Raw genomic sequence first — 16,018 nt, forward strand, 5'->3', positions numbered from 1 at the left:
GCCCTCTCAGCCATGATTGACACTGCATGCTTCTGACCTGGCGTTGCCCCCAGTGTGTGGGAGGGTGGGCTGCTGGTTCGGGCAGCGGGCTTCGTTTTCACCTTGTGTTTTCTTGCTGGGGTTTCCTCGAGCACTTACGATCTGGGGAGAATCAGCAGAGTTTCTAATGGTATTTTCATATGATTTTGAGCCTGCTGCGTCTCTTGGCTTTATGCCAGTTGCTTTGCCTATTGCAACAACTTGGACAAGGGTGTGCCTTGCTCTTCAGTCTTCTCTGCTGGGCCCTGGATTTGGTTTCCTGCCCCCTGTGCCTGTTCCCTGCCTCCCTGTCCTGGGCCAGATGGGCCAGCAGGCTCCACGTGAAGAATGCCTTAAGACCCTTTAAGCCTGATTATAATGAGGCCCTCTGTGGCTTTTTCTTTTTAAGCTTCCAAGCAAGTGCAGAGAAAACCACCCCCTGCAGGGGCAAAGTTTGAGAGAGGTAAATGTGGGCCTGCTTCCCTGGGTGGGCAGGCTCTCGGGGCATGTCTGCTGCCCGGGGCTTGTTGGCAGGGCTGGGCCAAGCTGGCAGGCTCCCCAATGAGCCGAGGGCTGCTTCCTTCCTGTGTGATTTGTGCAGCTGTATCTGTCTGGTGGACTCTCCACATAGCCTCTTCTCGTTTGCTTCAGGGACTAGGGCTGTGGGCGTGAGGAGAGGGGAGTATGTGCCGCAAGGCATTTGGGGTGCTGGTTCCTAATCAGGGTTTAGGTAGGAAATTACCTCTGGCCTTCTTAAAGGTGCGTTCTGTGAGCACCACAGCTGGGCTGGACACCGCCTGTTAGGATGTCCCAACTTCAGGACCATCTTACGTTCGCTGGTGCATAAGATGCCTGTAATCCCAATGACTGAGGAGGCTGAGGCAGGAGGATAGCAAGTTTGAGGTTGACCTCAGCAATTTAATGTAGCTCTAAACAAATTAGCAAGATCCTGTCTCAAAAAAATCAAAATAAAAAGGGCTGTGGCTCAGCGGTTAAGCGCCCCTAGGTTCAATCCCTGGTACCAAAGGGAAAAAAAGACCATCTTGTGGGCACTGATCCCTCTTCCCAGGCTTAAGGAGGGTGATTGACCTGCCCAGAGCCACTCTGCAAGAGATGACATTTCTCAGGTGACCATGACTGGGCCTCCTGTGTCCCTGGAGACAGGAAGGCAGAGGCTGGACCTGGAGCAGAGGCCCCATCGGGTGTTTCCTTCTGGGGAAAAGGCCTCACTTGTCCCGTTGCCACAGCATGTGACCACTCTAGGCACATCAGAGATGTGGAAATTCACACTCTGAACACTGAGGTGCTTGCTGTCACTTGACAAGGGCACTCGCAGACGTCGCAGACAGCACAGGCTGCAGATTACAGCGTTTGTAATTTGTAATGGATGGTTCCTGGCCTGGGGTGGGGAGTGAGGAAACCAGTTTTGCCAGCCCCACGCCGTGAGGTTCTGCTCTAGCAGATCAGGATGGGGCCCAGCAAGCTGCATTTTACAGGTCTCACTTCCTCCTCAAATGCTCCAAAGATTTGCCAAAGGAAAGGAAAAAAATAAAATGAAAACTCCCAGAGGTTCTGACCTGGGGTTCCCAGGGCCCCACTTTGAGAAACACCAACCGCAGACAGAATGGCAAACTCTGAAGTGTAACCGGGGCACGGGAAGTGCAGCCGCAGAAGCAGGTGTAGGGGTGAAGGACTCCCAGAGGTGGAGGGACCCAGTCTGCTGGCAAGCAGAGGTCCCGGCTGCAGGGTCGGGGCCTGCAGGTGCTTGGAAAGGGGTGTGGTCTGGCCCGCCCAGGTGTGGGGGATGGGCATTCTTGGGGAGGGAACAGCCTGCAGGACCTGGTGGTGGGAAGAGGCTTGGCGTGGCCGGTGGGCTCGGGCAGCGAGGCAGACGGTGGACATGTGGTTCCAGAGCCAGGGAATGGGGTAGAAGCCCTGGAGTTGGACTCGGTGGGTAAAGGGCCAGCTCGGTCTGGGCTTGAGGGCAGCAGCTGGGTCCTGTCATCGTGTCACCTTTGGGCAGGGTAAGGGCCACAGTGGTGTGAATTTTGCAAAGCATATTGACACATGCCTCCATAGGCAGCCTCCCTCCCTGCAGGCTCCATAATCCTGTCCATCTCCAATCTGAGGCCTCTGAGTTCAGAGAGGGCTAGTGACTTGCCTGAGACCACACAGCTAGTTGGCCCCAGGGCCATGGCAGGATATTGATGGGATACTGATGAACATTCTGTTGTTGTCCTGGGGAATGGTGTCACTATCCCTAAGTGACAAGGTCAGCAGGAGGAGAGGCTTCTCCAGCAGTGGGCTCCAGGGCTTCCTCCTGCTGAGGTTGCTGAGCTCTCAACATTGTTCCCACCTGCTTGTTCCGTCCTGAGCCTGACAGTGGCCCCCGGGGCCTTTGCTGACCCCCTCCTCTTAGCCTGCCTTCTTCCCTTTCTCCCCAGGTGAACCAGCAAAATCTGGGGATCGCAGTGGCTACAGCAGCCCCGGCTCTCCAGGCACCCCCGGCAGCCGTTCCCGCACCCCGTCCCTGCCAACGCCACCCACCCGAGAGCCCAAGAAGGTGGCAGTGGTCCGCACTCCACCCAAGTCACCATCTTCCACCAAGAGCCGCCTGCAGACTGCGCCCGTGCCCATGCCAGACCTGAAGAACGTCAGGTCCAAGATCGGCTCCACCGAGAACCTGAAGCACCAGCCAGGAGGGGGCAAGGTAAGGCGTGCGGGCTGCTGTGCGTGAGGGCGGACGGGTGGGTCCTGTCACCAGCCTGGCTCAGCTGCCACCCCTCCCAGAGCACCTGCCCTGACCCTGACCTCCTTATCAGGTCACCTTCAAGCCGCGGTGTCCTGCTTGGGGCAAAGCCCTGGTTCTTCCTTTCCCCCGGCGGCCCTTGCTGATCAGACAGAGAGTTCAGGGCTATGTCCCCTGGCCTGTGGTCCTCAAGGTGGGGGTGCCCATGGTGTGCCACCATCACCATTCAGAACATGGCACCATCCAGAGGTGGCAGCAGGCGTTCGTTGAGCATCCAAGGTTTCTCTATACTCCTCGGTTCTGAGGAAATTTGGGGACACCACTTGGAAGAACTGACCCTTCTGGGGTTAGGAGGGCATCACGGAGTCTTCGGACATCCTAAGGGTGGAGAAACGGGCGTTGAGGGCCTAGGGCAGCAGGACAGGGGACCGGCCAGTCCTCCTTCCTCTGCTCGTCCCTCTTCCCCCTTGTGAGACGGTTAAACAGGGGAGATGTATTTCCTCCTAGTTCTGGAGGCTGCGGGCCTCAGTGTGTCCAGAGGATGGCTTCTGAGGCCTGTCCTCAGCTGGCGGACGGCCACCTTCCCCATGCGCTCACTCGGCCTTCCCTTCATGTACACGTTGTCATCTCCTCATCTAAGGACACCAGCCCTGTTGGATTAGGGCTGCTTTAATGACCTCCGGTCGACTCAGCCACCTCCTTCAATACAGTCACATTCCGAGATTCTGAGTTTGGGGTGTCCACATAAGGATCCGGGGGACTCAGTTCAGTCCAGAACACCCTCCTCTCCCAGCACCCGGAGGAGCCGAGAAGGGAGAAGAGGAGGCGAGCGTGGGGTGTCCACCTCCGTCACCCCCATGCACTGGGCTTTCTGGGCCGGGCCCTTCTGGGGCCTCCTGGGGGCTGCACGAGCCCCTCAGGACCCTGGGTGCTTCCCTTCCAGTTGGGACAGCTTGCCTCCCCCATGGCGGGTGCTCGCCCCACTGTTGAATTTATGTCACTCCCGGCTGGAGCTGGTCACTGCAGGAAGACGGCCTCCGTGCCCTGGGCGCCTTCCTCACCTGAGCTGTCCTCCTGTTGGCCCTTCAGTCCTCAGAGCTGGAGACTCCTGCCCGTGGTCGCTCGGGGCAGCCCCTGGGCCCCAGTGCCGGGCAGTCAGGCCCCTCCCTCCAGGCCGGAGGCTGAAGGCCGGCCGTGAGTCCAGTGCTGGGTCTCGATGTCACCGTGGCTTGGTCCTGGGTCTGTATCAGTGGCACTGGTCCTGCTCCTCCCTGGGGATGCCTGGCTCCTCCAGAAAGGGCCCTGGGCTTGACCTGAAGTTGACCCTGTGGAGCTGTGGCAAAGGGCCCCAGCGGCAGCTTTGGGAGCTGGTGGGGTGGTCTCCTACCGAGCACCTGCGGTCCTGGCCCTGCAGCCGCCGCATGGGCCCTGTGGTCACAGCGCATCAGGGCGCATCAGGACCGCATGCTTCCATCCTGAAGAACGAAGAGGACCCTGTGCAGCGTGGCCACACAGTGCGGTGGCAAGAGGAAAGCAGGGCCGCCCCCAACTCGGGGACAAGTGCACCCTAGCTTCCCGGCTCCGCACGCCAACACAGACCCCCACGAAGTGAGTGGACATGGAACTGCGTCCTCCCTGGTAGAAAGGACAGATGGTGCCAGGAGGGTGCGAGCTCACATCATACGGCTCAGCCACAGCTCAGGAGCCCCAGTGCCAGGCCCTGCGCGGAGCCCCTCTGACAGCCCACACAGGGCCCCACACAGGGCCACGGAGACAGTGCGGCCTGGGGACTCGAAGTCAGGAAGTTGGATTGATTGATCTCCTGCCCCGGGCACTAATCCTAGTTGGATTAAAGGTCCTGCCTGTCCCCACTCAGGCTCGTGTGTGGCTTTTAAAAGAAAAGACAGGGACTCCGGAGGCTGAGCAGGAAAATAGTGAGTTTGAGGCCAGCCTCAGCAACTTAGCCAGACCCAGTCTCCAAACCAAATAAATGGTGACAAGGGCTGGGCTGTGGCTCAGTGGACAGCCCTTGCCTAGCCCGTGAGAGGCCCTGGGCTCCATGCCCAGTACTGCGGAGAGGGTGGCGGAGAGGGAGGAGGAGGGAGAAGAAAAGGTTTGTGGGACCCAAGGTCAGGTAGCCCTGCAGAGTAGCTCCAGGCCACCACGAGGCTCTGCCCAGCATGAGCGCCCCCAGCTGCTGTCCATACTTCTATCTCAGGCCCTCTTGTCCCTAATGACCCCAGGAGGCTCCATCTCAGGACCCAAGTGACTGTCACTCTGCAGGGTGCCAGGCTGTTTGACCCACAAGGTGCCCTGACTGGCTTTCCTCCCTCTCCCAGCCTGGACACCCCACTTCAGCCCCCCAGACTGCAATCCAGGTACAGCCACGTCTTCTCCGGACGCGTGGCAGGCACCCCTCCTCCCCTCCCGCCCCCTCCCAGAGTCCGCACTAGTCTCTGCCATGACCTGGCTCTGTCCTTCCACCCCACCGTTGCTGTTCCAGCCTCCCTGTGCCCATCAGACCCTAGTCCTGGACCTTGGCTCTACCAGGCCTGTGCCAATGACCTCCCCTCCTCGCATCCAGATTCTGCCACTTCTCCTCCAGGTTTGGGCCCAGGGCCTGCCATCTGCCCACCCTCCACTCTCCCCTGTGTCCTGCTGGGCTCGGGGTGCTCTGCTCAGTCCCTCCTTGCCCTTTCCCTCTGCCTAGAATGCCCTTCCCTCCGACCTCTCCCTTCCCTCAAGCCAAGCTCAGGTGCCATCTACTCCAGGAAGTCTTTCCAGATTCCCTCTGCCTTCTGAGCCGTAGCCGAGGGTGGAGGCTGAGTCTCATGGCCACTCAGGTGGCAAGCGCTCCTGGAATGGGGGACAGTGTAACTCAGCACCTCTGAGCCAGCCTAGGACTCAGGCGGAGGGGGCGGGAGCTGCACCCTGATGGAGGCAGCTCCCCTGGCAGCCCTGGCTCATCTGTGGTTGGCTGGGAAGGTGGGAGTGCTGGGGACCAGGGGCATCCTGCAGCTCAGCTGGGAGCAGCAGGAAAGGGGATGAACGGGAAGACGACAGTCCACAGAAGAGGCCCTGAGCTGTCCTCCCATCAGGGCAGCTGGGCAGAGACGGCACATCCTCGTCCACTGGAAAGGCCTCTCAGGGCAGAACTGTGGGAAGGGACCGAGGAGCAGAATCAGCCTGTGTCACGTTCCATGAAGCCTAGAAGACCGTCTGGAACCAAGAAGACCTAGTCCGCAGCCACAGAGGCCAACCTGGGACCGCCAGGGACAGGGGAAAGGCCGGCAGATGAGCTCGGGCCTCCTCCCTCTGGACTGGGCAGAAGGCTTGGAGAGCTGCGCTGAGATCTTTGGGTGCCCAGGTCCACACGCAGCAAGTGCTCAATAAATGTTCAGCTACAAAGAGACAAAGCTGTGAGAGTCTGAAGAACCGGACGGCAGACCCCCAGCGGCCGATGCTCGCCTGAGGAAGGGCGGAGGCCCCCCCTGTGCGCCAGACACTGAGCCCCAGACCGCAGGGCACTGGTTGGAAAGTGTGCGACGTCTATTTTTCTCCTTTGGGCTTTTTCTCTGTTTTCACAATTTGCGACCGTGAACACGTATTGCTTTAAGAGTCCAAACCAAAGTTATTTTTAAAGGAAAATGCAGAGAATCAGTGCGGCACCCCAGAACGGGGTGGGTGGACTCCAGGCGGGGGCTGCACAGCCGCTCAGGGATTCTTTTAAACATCTAGTGCCTGAGTCCCCACGGACCTGCTGTGGCCTTGGGGTGGGCCTCACCAGGTGTCTCCACTGGATAGTCCAGGCTGGGACCTGGTGTCCAAAAATCTTACCTGCTGACCTCAGGTCTCGACCTCAACTACTGGGTCTCTTGCGCATGCTGGATTTGACGATTAGTCAATCGTCCTATTCTGGTCGCCAGCCTGTCCCCATTTGCAGATTCCATGCAACTGGCTCCTTGGTCAGCTCAGACCCGGCCACTGCTCAACCCTCAGGAGCTGCCCCCAGCCCTGTGCGGCCCCTGGGGGTGAGGAGGGGGAGTGGATTAAAACTGTCCACTGCAGCTGTGAGTGATGGGCTGTCTGTGCCCTTGTGTCCTGGTGAGGGTGACAGTGGGTGCAGTCAGACGCCACAAGGGAAGGTTCCTAGGCTCTCACCTCAGTCCTGCTGAGGGGCCTCCTGCACCTGCCTCTGGACTAGAGTGCAGCCTTGGTCAGGTCACCTTGAGGCCTTTGTGGCCTCCAGGTTGATCCCAATCCACAGGAAGGGCTGTGGGTCTGCATCTTAGAAACAAAAGCTGGGATTCAGAAAAAAATGGTAAGCTCAAAAACTACGCATTTATTAATATTTACCCCCCAAATTTAAATGTCTCCAATAATGAGAAAATCAATACTATAAAATATTATGGAATCATTAAAAAGGATCTTTGAATATAATGTTCAATAATCATAAATTGCTATACTAATAAAGGAATAAGTTATGTAGGCAATGCCTCCCATCTATAGGAAAAGTAGAAGCATAACCAGGCACGTGGCCACGCCTCGACTCAGCTTCTCCGGAGCCTGAGGCAGGGGGATGGCAAGTTTGAATCTAACCTGTGCAATTTAGTGAGACCACCTAAAAACAGGAATTTTAAAAAGGGCTGAAGACGTTGTTCAGTGTAGAGCCCTTGCCTAACAATGTGGGAGGCTCTGAGTTCAATCCTAGTATTGCAAAAGTTAAAAAAAAAAAATGCAAAGAAGAATGTCTGAAAGAAAATATGACAAATAGTGACTCATAGGGATTGTGAGTGATTCTTTTTTCTTGTATTTTTCCCTTCCCAAATTTTCTACAATGAAAATATTTATAATCTGAAGGAAGATTTATAGAAATTCAGTTGTAACCGGAGATGTTAAATAACAGTAGATGAGAGTAAAGTACAAGACAAGGAAGCCACGTGCAGTGGCTACACCTGTCATCCCAGCAACTCAGGAGGTTGAGGTACGAGGTTTGCAACTCGGAGGCCGGCCTCAGCAACTTAGTGAGACTCTGTCTCAAAATAAGATGGGCTGGGGTTGTGGCTCAGTGGTAGAGCACTCGCCTAGCATGCATACATGAAGTCCACATAATTGAAAAGGGAAGTGAACAGAAAAATACCAGAAACTAAACTGTATGACAGGGGTCTGCCTGTTGTTATATGAGTTCAAATATTATGCCAATAATCTATTTAGGTCATAAAGAAAAATACCTATAAATAATTTTTTAAATCACACAAAACCAGAAAATTCAATAAATAAGACAAAAAAATTTAATTTTTTTTAAAAAGTAAACACACACACACACACACTCACACACACACATAAAGAGGCATAACCACAGTATAATAAACCAGAACTTAATTATCTAAGTATCTCCAACATGACCATAAAGACTTGGAAATTTAAAACGTTTTGTGTCACTGATTATTCTTATCTGATCATGGAGGTGGCCTGGTTGGCCCTGAGAAGACGGAACTAAAGTCACTTCCTCTGGGGATGTCCAAGTCTGAGGCAAGAGAGAACCTGGGGGCAGAGGTCAGACAGAAACTTCCAGAGCCATAGGGCTTTGACGGGCTTGAGACGCAATGTTCTAGGAGGCCACAAGGAGGCGATAGAGTGCTGTGAGCGTCCTTCATTCTTGGACCCACCCACCGGGGCTGTTCCTTCTGGCAACTGTGTTGATTTGTTTTTCTCCTTCCCCTATCCTTGGTCTCTCTCTGCCACTCACCTCTGCTCATCTTCTTCTGATCTGTTTCTCTCTCTTTCCACCCCTTTGCATTCCCTGCTGACATCCAGGAGATGGAAGTGTTTTAAATGCACTACATTTATTAACAAAATTCTGTCGTCCCTTTTAAAACAAACTTGCAGAATATGGATGTGGATAAAGTGAATTTGAACCTTGGGCAGTTTACCTCTCCTGGATCAGGGCCGGGAATCGGGTGACTTGAACTGAGGATTTCAGACGCCCCACAGTGAGCAAAGAGGACCATGTCCTCATGTCCTGAGTGTGTGTGCTTCTGAAAAATTCTAAAGGAGCCTGGAGCAGTCAGTGTTTAAGGATGGAGTGCCAAGAATTCCAAGGGAGGCTGTCCCGTTAGTTGATCTCTTAGTTGATCTCTTTGGCCAGTTGACTTGACAGGTTTCTCGGTGTCACCTTGGACTTGTTTTCGTTTGGGGGCTGGGAATTGAACCCAGGGCCTTGTGCAAGCGAGGCAAGCTCTCTACCCGCTGAGCTGTATCCCAGCCCCTCACCTTGGACTTGAAGACAAGGTTTGCTGTGGGCATCCACAAGCGCAGCCTGGGTTAACTTCCTGCTGGTGGCAGGGAGGTCCCCTCCAGCCCAGCAAGCATGGAGCCCTGCTGGGGACAGGCCCCCAGGCCTGGAGGGTTGGGGCCAGGGAGAGAGCAGCCTCAAGAAATCTGAGTCCAGACAGAACCAGATCAAGGTGTGGTGAGGGTTTGGACAGCTTTGGGTTTTCCCAGATATGGACTAAACCGAAGCGGACCCACTCCAGCTCCCACCCATGGCAGTCTCTCCTCCGGGGTTACACCCTGACCACAGACATCCCCCCACCCCGACGAGGAGTCCCTGAGATCAAACTTCAGAACTTCCAGTACATTGTTCTCTCATTTCCAGTGTCTAGACAGGGCTGAGGCACAATGTCCGGGTTGCTCCAGCTTAGAAATTGAATTTCTTGATTCCAGTTTCATAATGCCAGCCATTACTGTTTTTTCTTCCTTCTGTAAATCTTAGATTGTGTAACGGGTATTGACTTAATGTGACGACTAACAGTAATTCAGGTCTGCTTTGTAAATATCCTTGTGTCTATTGCCAAAGCCCACAAGAGTTTGTTGCTGATTTTTGTGGGCTTGGAACAAGAAAACCACATTGGAAAAAAAATTTTTTTTTCTATGTATGTTGCAGACCTTACATTATTGCTTAATGTCCTTTCATTCATTTGATTAGTTTCTTTTGTGGATCAGTACAGAAAACAAGGTTATCTTCCTTGAAAAACTGGTTTTGTCACATAAGAAGAGTTACGTAACCCATCATATTTCCTTTTTTGACTTGGCTTCCAGGAAGCTCAGAGCTAAGTATAATTATCACTCTTGTAATTGTGACTCTGGATGACCTCCCCTTTTAACATTATCCTTTAAATTTGCTTGTTTTATTATGGAGTATGTGTTTTCTAATTCTAAGTTGCTCCACATCCTTTTGAAAGCGGGAAAATCTGTTTCTAGGACTTATCCAACGAAAGAATAAAAACTGATTCCCAAAGAGGGGATTCACTTGGGACGCCTTAACATCTGAGGGGGGCAGGAATTCATTCAAAGCCATCCTGTCTCCCCCCTGGCAGAAGGGCAGTTCAGCACCTGCCTAGTTAATAGCCTCAGAGCAAGCCAGATGGAACTGTCTGGTGGATGGCTGGTGGCTGCAAGGATGCCTGGATCTTTCCACGTGGCTTCTGCCACTGAAATTTTTTTTTTTTTTTTAAACCAGGGATTGAACCGGGGACGCTTAACCACTGAACCACATCCCCAGCCCTTTTTTATATTTTATTTAGAGATAGGGTCTTGCTGAGTTGCTTAGCACCTCGCTAAGTAGCTGAGGCTGCCTTTGAACTTGCAATCCTCCTGCCTCAACCTCCCTAGCTGCTGAGACTACAGGTGTGTGCCACCAGTGGCTTCAAAGAGACCAACTTAAGACTCCCCTTTAATGGCCTTCCTGTCTCTAACAAGGGCTGAAGTGGGTGAGAAAGGAACGTGGAGTTCAATATTTATCCAACTCTACATTTACATTTAACAGCAGAGAAGAAATTATACACGAAGAATTTGAATCGATCAAAATGTAAACATTTTTGTGTTAGGAAAACATTTGTGCGTTGTTGGCACCTGCCAACAACAAGGGGTGAAGAAGAGATTTCATTGGGAAAGAAATGTAGAATCAGCCAGCAACGCAGTTATTTATTTTGGTCAGAGAAGCAGAACGATTTTTATGACCTTGCATTATAATTATGACTTGGAGATATTCCAAGGTGACAAGAATAACAACGGCCTCCATTTACTGGGTGGTTGATAAGTGCCAGGCCGTGTTTTCAGTGTTTTCCGGGAGTTAACTGACTTCATTTCACTCAAGACTCTAGGAGGCAGGTATTATTACCCCAATTTTACAGATGGGGAAACTGAGGCACAAAGGGGTTAAATTGATATCGAAGGTAAACTACTAAACCAGGATTCAAACCCAAGCTTTGGCTCCCAGCTTATGCCCTTAACCTGGAAAGGCATGTCCCGTCTGGAAATTATTAAGTAGTAAGAGTCAAAACAATGTTTTAAATACCTGATGCGGGTGAAAATATGGTGAAGGTGGCTTTCTCAACAGCAGTCGCAGAGAAAACTAATCCTTTTAGAAAGCCATTTGGAAAGTTGTATTGACGGTTTTTAAAATATTTATAACTTTGACCCACAAATTCTATTTCTAGGACTCTATGCTATGAAAATAATCCATAATATGGAAAAAAAAATCCTTGCAGAGAGATGTTCACAGGAGGCAGTTTATATTACTTAAACTGGAATCAATGCAAATCAGTGTGTGGATAGCACAGGATCAGCAATCACAGAATGAAACAGGACGTAGTATTAAGAACCATGCCGGCAGCCAGGCACCATTGCGCAAGCCTGTAATGCCAGTGGCTCCGGAGGCTGAGACAGGAGGATCGTGAGCTGAAAGCCAGCCTCAGCAAAGGCAAGGTGCTAAGCAACTCAGTGAGACCCTGTCTCTAAATAAAATACAATATAGGGCTGGGATGTGGCTCAGTGGTTGAGTACCCCTGAGTTCAATCCCTGATACCAAAAAAAACAACAACAAAAAAAGAATCATGCTGGTGGTGTACCCTGTGGTCCCAGACTTGGGAGGCAGAGGCAAGAGGATCGATGGAGCCCAGGAGTTCGAGGCCATCCTGGGCAACACACTCCTTCTCAAAAAAAAAAAAAAAAAAAAAAAAAAAAAAAAAAAAANACCAGGGCACCGCCGGCTCCTGGGGAAAGACACCTGGGAGGAAGGCGGTGCAGCCAGGCCCGAGTTTCAGTTCCCCTGAAACCCCGCTGGCCTAGTTCATGGGCAAACTGGGTAACAGTCGTTCTTTACCAAAATGGTGTCCCCACACCTTGTCTCCCTGGTCAACAAAGTCACAGCTCCTGGGAATGCAGCTCTCAGGAGCTGGGGACACACGGGGACACTTGCTCAGTCTCTGGTAGGCGCCTGGTGGGCTGGAGGTGGCAGAGGGTGGGTGGTGGGAGGTGGGACAGCAGGGCACAGAGCCCTCCCTGGAGAGGGACTCGTCACAGGCCACCCAGAGGCCAGGGCTTCTCAGGCTTGGCGTGGGAAATTCACCAGGGGAATTTCCAAAGTGCAGCGACTTCAGCCAGACTTCTCCAGGGGACCAAATCCTAGGTCAGGGGAGGGTCTGGGGTTTTCTTTCAAAGAAAATCTCCGGGTGCGTGCAGCGCCCCCCGGGGCCAGAGGACAGCGCGTGCATTCTCTCAGTGTCCCCCTCCGGAGGGCTGTGTGGACAAGAACACGGGGCTTTTTGTTGACAAGTGACTGGGCTCATTTTCTCCTCCAGGCCAATCTGCTGAACCCCCGTCTCTGATTCACAGGCCTCAGGACCCCACGGGCTCCACAGGACCCTTCTGTAAAGTGAATACCCGCCTCCCCGGGAGGATCTGGTTGTAATCCCAGGTCACCAAGCTCAATTCCCCAGACCTTGCAGGCAGCCCCGTCTTCCCTTCCTTCTGAAGATCTGTCCCTTGGGAGGGGTGGCCTTGGCCCGCCCCTCCCCCCATGGCCGCGCACGTGGCCTGGCGCCTCCCTCCGCCCTCCTGAAGGCCCGGTGTGTGGTGCAGAGAGATGGATCTGGGTGTGGTGTGTCACTCATCCTTTTTTCTGGTATCAAAGGTGCAGATAATTAATAAGAAGCTGGATCTTAGCAACGTCCAGTCCAAGTGTGGCTCAAAGGATAATATCAAACACGTCCCGGGCGGCGGCAGTGTGAGTACCTGCACACGTCCGTCCGTCCGTCCCACGCCCCGCTGTGTGTGCGCTGCGCTCCTGAGAAGCGGCATGAGCGTCTCGACTTGCAAAACATTGCACAGAATAAATCATCTCGGGCTCGGGATCTCCCCGTGTCCCCCAGGAAAATGCAGCCCAGGGGCTCCAAATCCTAACCCTGTGTCCAGTGTCCTTCCTCATGATCCAGGAGCCCCCTTTCCCTCCAGCTCGTGAAGGCCATGGGGGCCCGAATAGGGAAGGTTGGCTCAACTGGGTGGCGCTGGTCTGTAACTCCATCTTCTCAGGAGGCTGAGACAGGAGGATCTTAGGTTGAAGGCCAGCCTTGGCAACTTCACAAGACCCTGTCTCAAAATAAAAACAAAAAGCACTGGGCATGTTCTGCTCAGTGGTAGAACACTTGCCTAGCAAGTGTGAGACCCTGGGTCCCATCCCCAGGACAACCAACAAAGTCAAAATGAGAACAGGGAAGGTGACTGATCCCCTCTCTGGCCCCCTCCCTAGAAGCTGGGTCCTCACAGCGTGATGCCCATCATGGCCTCCACTCACTGCCCAGGCCCTGTCCCCAGGAGCCCCACAGCCCATTTGAACTTGGGCTGAAGGTGGTAGCACCCGAGACTGGGCTGTGTCACCTCCTCCCCCATCAGATGGGCAGTTTCACTTTAGGTGGCTCCACTGTGGGCAGGTGGCCCATTTGTTCTGACAAGTGGACACAGAGGTCTCACCATCCTACCTCAAGGGCAAGAGGGTCCAAACTGGCTGGTTGGCTGTCCTGCATCTTCTGGGCCAGTTCCTAAACCTCTGAGCTTAGACTTAAACCCAGCTCCACCTTTAGCCGGACTCTAGAGGCAAAGAGCCAAAGGAAAGCCCCACAGATCCTGTCTGCAGTCATTTGGCCATTTGACGGAGGGAGAACTGCTCTTAGGGCCCTTCTCAATGTGGCTGCCTCCAAACGCCCCTGGGGACACCTTTTATCCTCATGGGTGTGTCCCTGTGGGATACTGGACTCTGATCCTCACTTCCCATCTTCCCTCCATGGGCTCAGAGACACTGTCACCCTCCTGGCTGGCTGGCCCTTGTGGTCTCCTGTCTGGTCTCCCCAGCTCCCTGCGCACTCTCCAAACCTAACCCTGGGAGCTGGAGGTTTGAGATCCCTGAGGCCTACCCCTCCGGAGGGGCTTGGTCTCTGGGGGAAGCACCTTGCTCCTGGCTGGCAGTGTCACGAGCTCCCAGGAAGGTCCTCCTCCAGTCCGTCCAGCCCAGAGGGTTTATTCTTGCAATGTGCTGCGCCCCTGCCACCCCAGCACCTGGACCCTGCCTCCTACCTCTGAGGCCTCTGTGGCTGCGCATGGGGCCTCACTAACGCTTCCTCACCAGTGTCTGCTAAGTGTCCCTCTGTCCTCCACTCCCACCCCGTCGCAGGTGCTTGTTCCTGGGCCCCTGCCCAGCTGCTGTTTGAGGAATTCTGGCTGTGACCTCTCTGGCACTGCCACCCTGGCCAGAGGAAGAAGGCCATGTGCTTCCCAGATTGACAAATATCTGGGCTCCTGGGCTGCAGAGGGCAGATACTCCTGGAGGGGAAGCTGGGAAGGCAGCACAGGGGCCGCGTGGCTCACATCCTCTGGTGACGAGTGGTTGCTCAAAGAAGCTGCAGAGCCCAGGACAACCAGGGGACTTCCTCCTGTGTGTCCTGCATTGTGCCAGCCCACGGGCTAGCCTGCCATCTTACATGGAACCACAAGCTAGTCCGGGCTGACCAGGAGCGCTGTCCTTGGCCAGTGGCCACTGTTGGCTTCGGGAGGAACCTCAGTACTCTTTTCTGGTGAAGGCTGTTGGAGTCACCTGCACACTGGCAGCCTGTGGCATTTTGGAGTACTATGTCCCTGGCAAGCCCCATCTCTGGCTTGCTCCCTGGCCCTCCCCAGCTTGGAGGGGCTTCCCAGCAGGCAGGCCCTGCTCCTCCATCTTGGGATGCCCCTGCCTCTTGGCTGGGCTCTGGGCTCCTCTCCAAGGCTGCTCTCCTCGCCCCCTCTCCTCTGGTGGCCCCAGTTTCACTGACCACCTGCCCAGGGCCCCCCTTCATCTGTCCCTTTTTCTTCTGGCCACTCCAGGTTCCAGCATCTCCTGCTCTGCAACACCCTGGCTCCCTCTCACAAGGGACCTCACCCAGGCCAGCCAGCTGGAAGGGAGTGAGGCCCGGGCCTCCCTCGAGGGAGGAGAGCCCGATGCCCCTGTCCACCTCCTTCAGGGTCCGCCCCAGAGCTCGGGCTGCCCCCAGAGCTGTTTGAAGATGGTCCTTACCGTGCTCATCCCTCGGCCCGCCTCCACAGGTGCAGGCTGCTGCCCCTGCGTCCTTCCTGTGCACATTCCTGTCTTCCTCAGCCCCTCAGCAAACAGCAAAGGCCAGCCCGACTTTGAAGTCAGATTACTGGGATTGTTTCATTTAGACCTAAGGAAAAGCCCCTCCTTTTCTCTGTTATTCTCACATACAAGGCCTCCTCCTCCCAGAGTGTGCAGGTGAGCCTCCTGTGCCCTCAGGTGACCTCAAAGGGGGTCTACGTGGGAGCCTCAGGACCTGGGGAGGTTATCAGCCAGTGAGTGACCTGCCACCAGGCCCTCTAAGCTACGGCTTTACAAGAGACTTGCCTTCAGGAGATCCCATCCCGGGGTCCCTTGGGGGAGCTGAGATCAGGGGTAGCTCAGGGGCATCGTTTCCCATGGGAGGGTTGGCAGTAAGGCTGGCTCTGAGCCCACAGGCCTCCCCCGTGTCAAGTCTGGCCGCACTTGCCGAGGCACTCGGGTGTGTGGATTTTGCTGTGTGCCTGCCTGTCCTGTTGGTGTTGCTTTCTTCCTCTTGGTAGAGGCTTAAGCGTCCTGGACACACGTTCTCAGGCGCCAGCTGGTTCTTACCGGGAGTCACTGAGTCCCACTGGGTCTCACTTGCTGACCATCTCTGTTCTATTGGGGGTGCTGGCCTCTGTGGAAGCGTCCCAGAATGGAGCCCACCCTCAGTCCTCATGCAGCCTCTTCTCCCAGGGGGCCCGCTCACCCCGCACTCTGGCCTCCCCAAGCAGGTTTTGCAAAGGCTGCAAATACAGATCACATTGATCCCTTCTTCCTTTATGCCCCCACTGGATGTGGCCTGTCAGGCTCCTGTCAGCAAG

The 16,018-nt window shown here is 54.5% G+C and overlaps 1 protein-coding gene across 17 annotated transcripts in view; it reads left to right on the forward strand.

Annotated features, from left to right (window-relative positions):
- Mapt (microtubule associated protein tau) overlaps positions 1–16,018 on the forward strand; it is a 77,835-nt gene that overhangs the window by 53,051 nt on the left and 8,766 nt on the right. For 10 of the 17 annotated variants that reach the window (XM_048786428.1, XM_015507195.2, XM_048786438.1 and 7 more), the window contains 2 exons: positions 2,463–2,728; positions 12,744–12,836. In XM_048786428.1, the coding sequence (XP_048642385.1) occupies positions 2,463–2,728; positions 12,744–12,836 (359 nt within the window). The remainder of the gene's footprint in view (positions 1–2,462; positions 2,729–12,743; positions 12,837–16,018) is intronic. The other 7 variants (XM_015507198.2, XM_048786423.1, XM_048786471.1 and 4 more) reach the window with 1 other exon arrangement.

The sequence above is a fragment of the Marmota marmota genome, unplaced genomic scaffold (assembly GCF_001458135.2).
Source record: "Marmota marmota marmota unplaced genomic scaffold, marMar, whole genome shotgun sequence".
Lineage (NCBI taxonomy): Eukaryota > Metazoa > Chordata > Mammalia > Rodentia > Sciuridae > Marmota > Marmota marmota.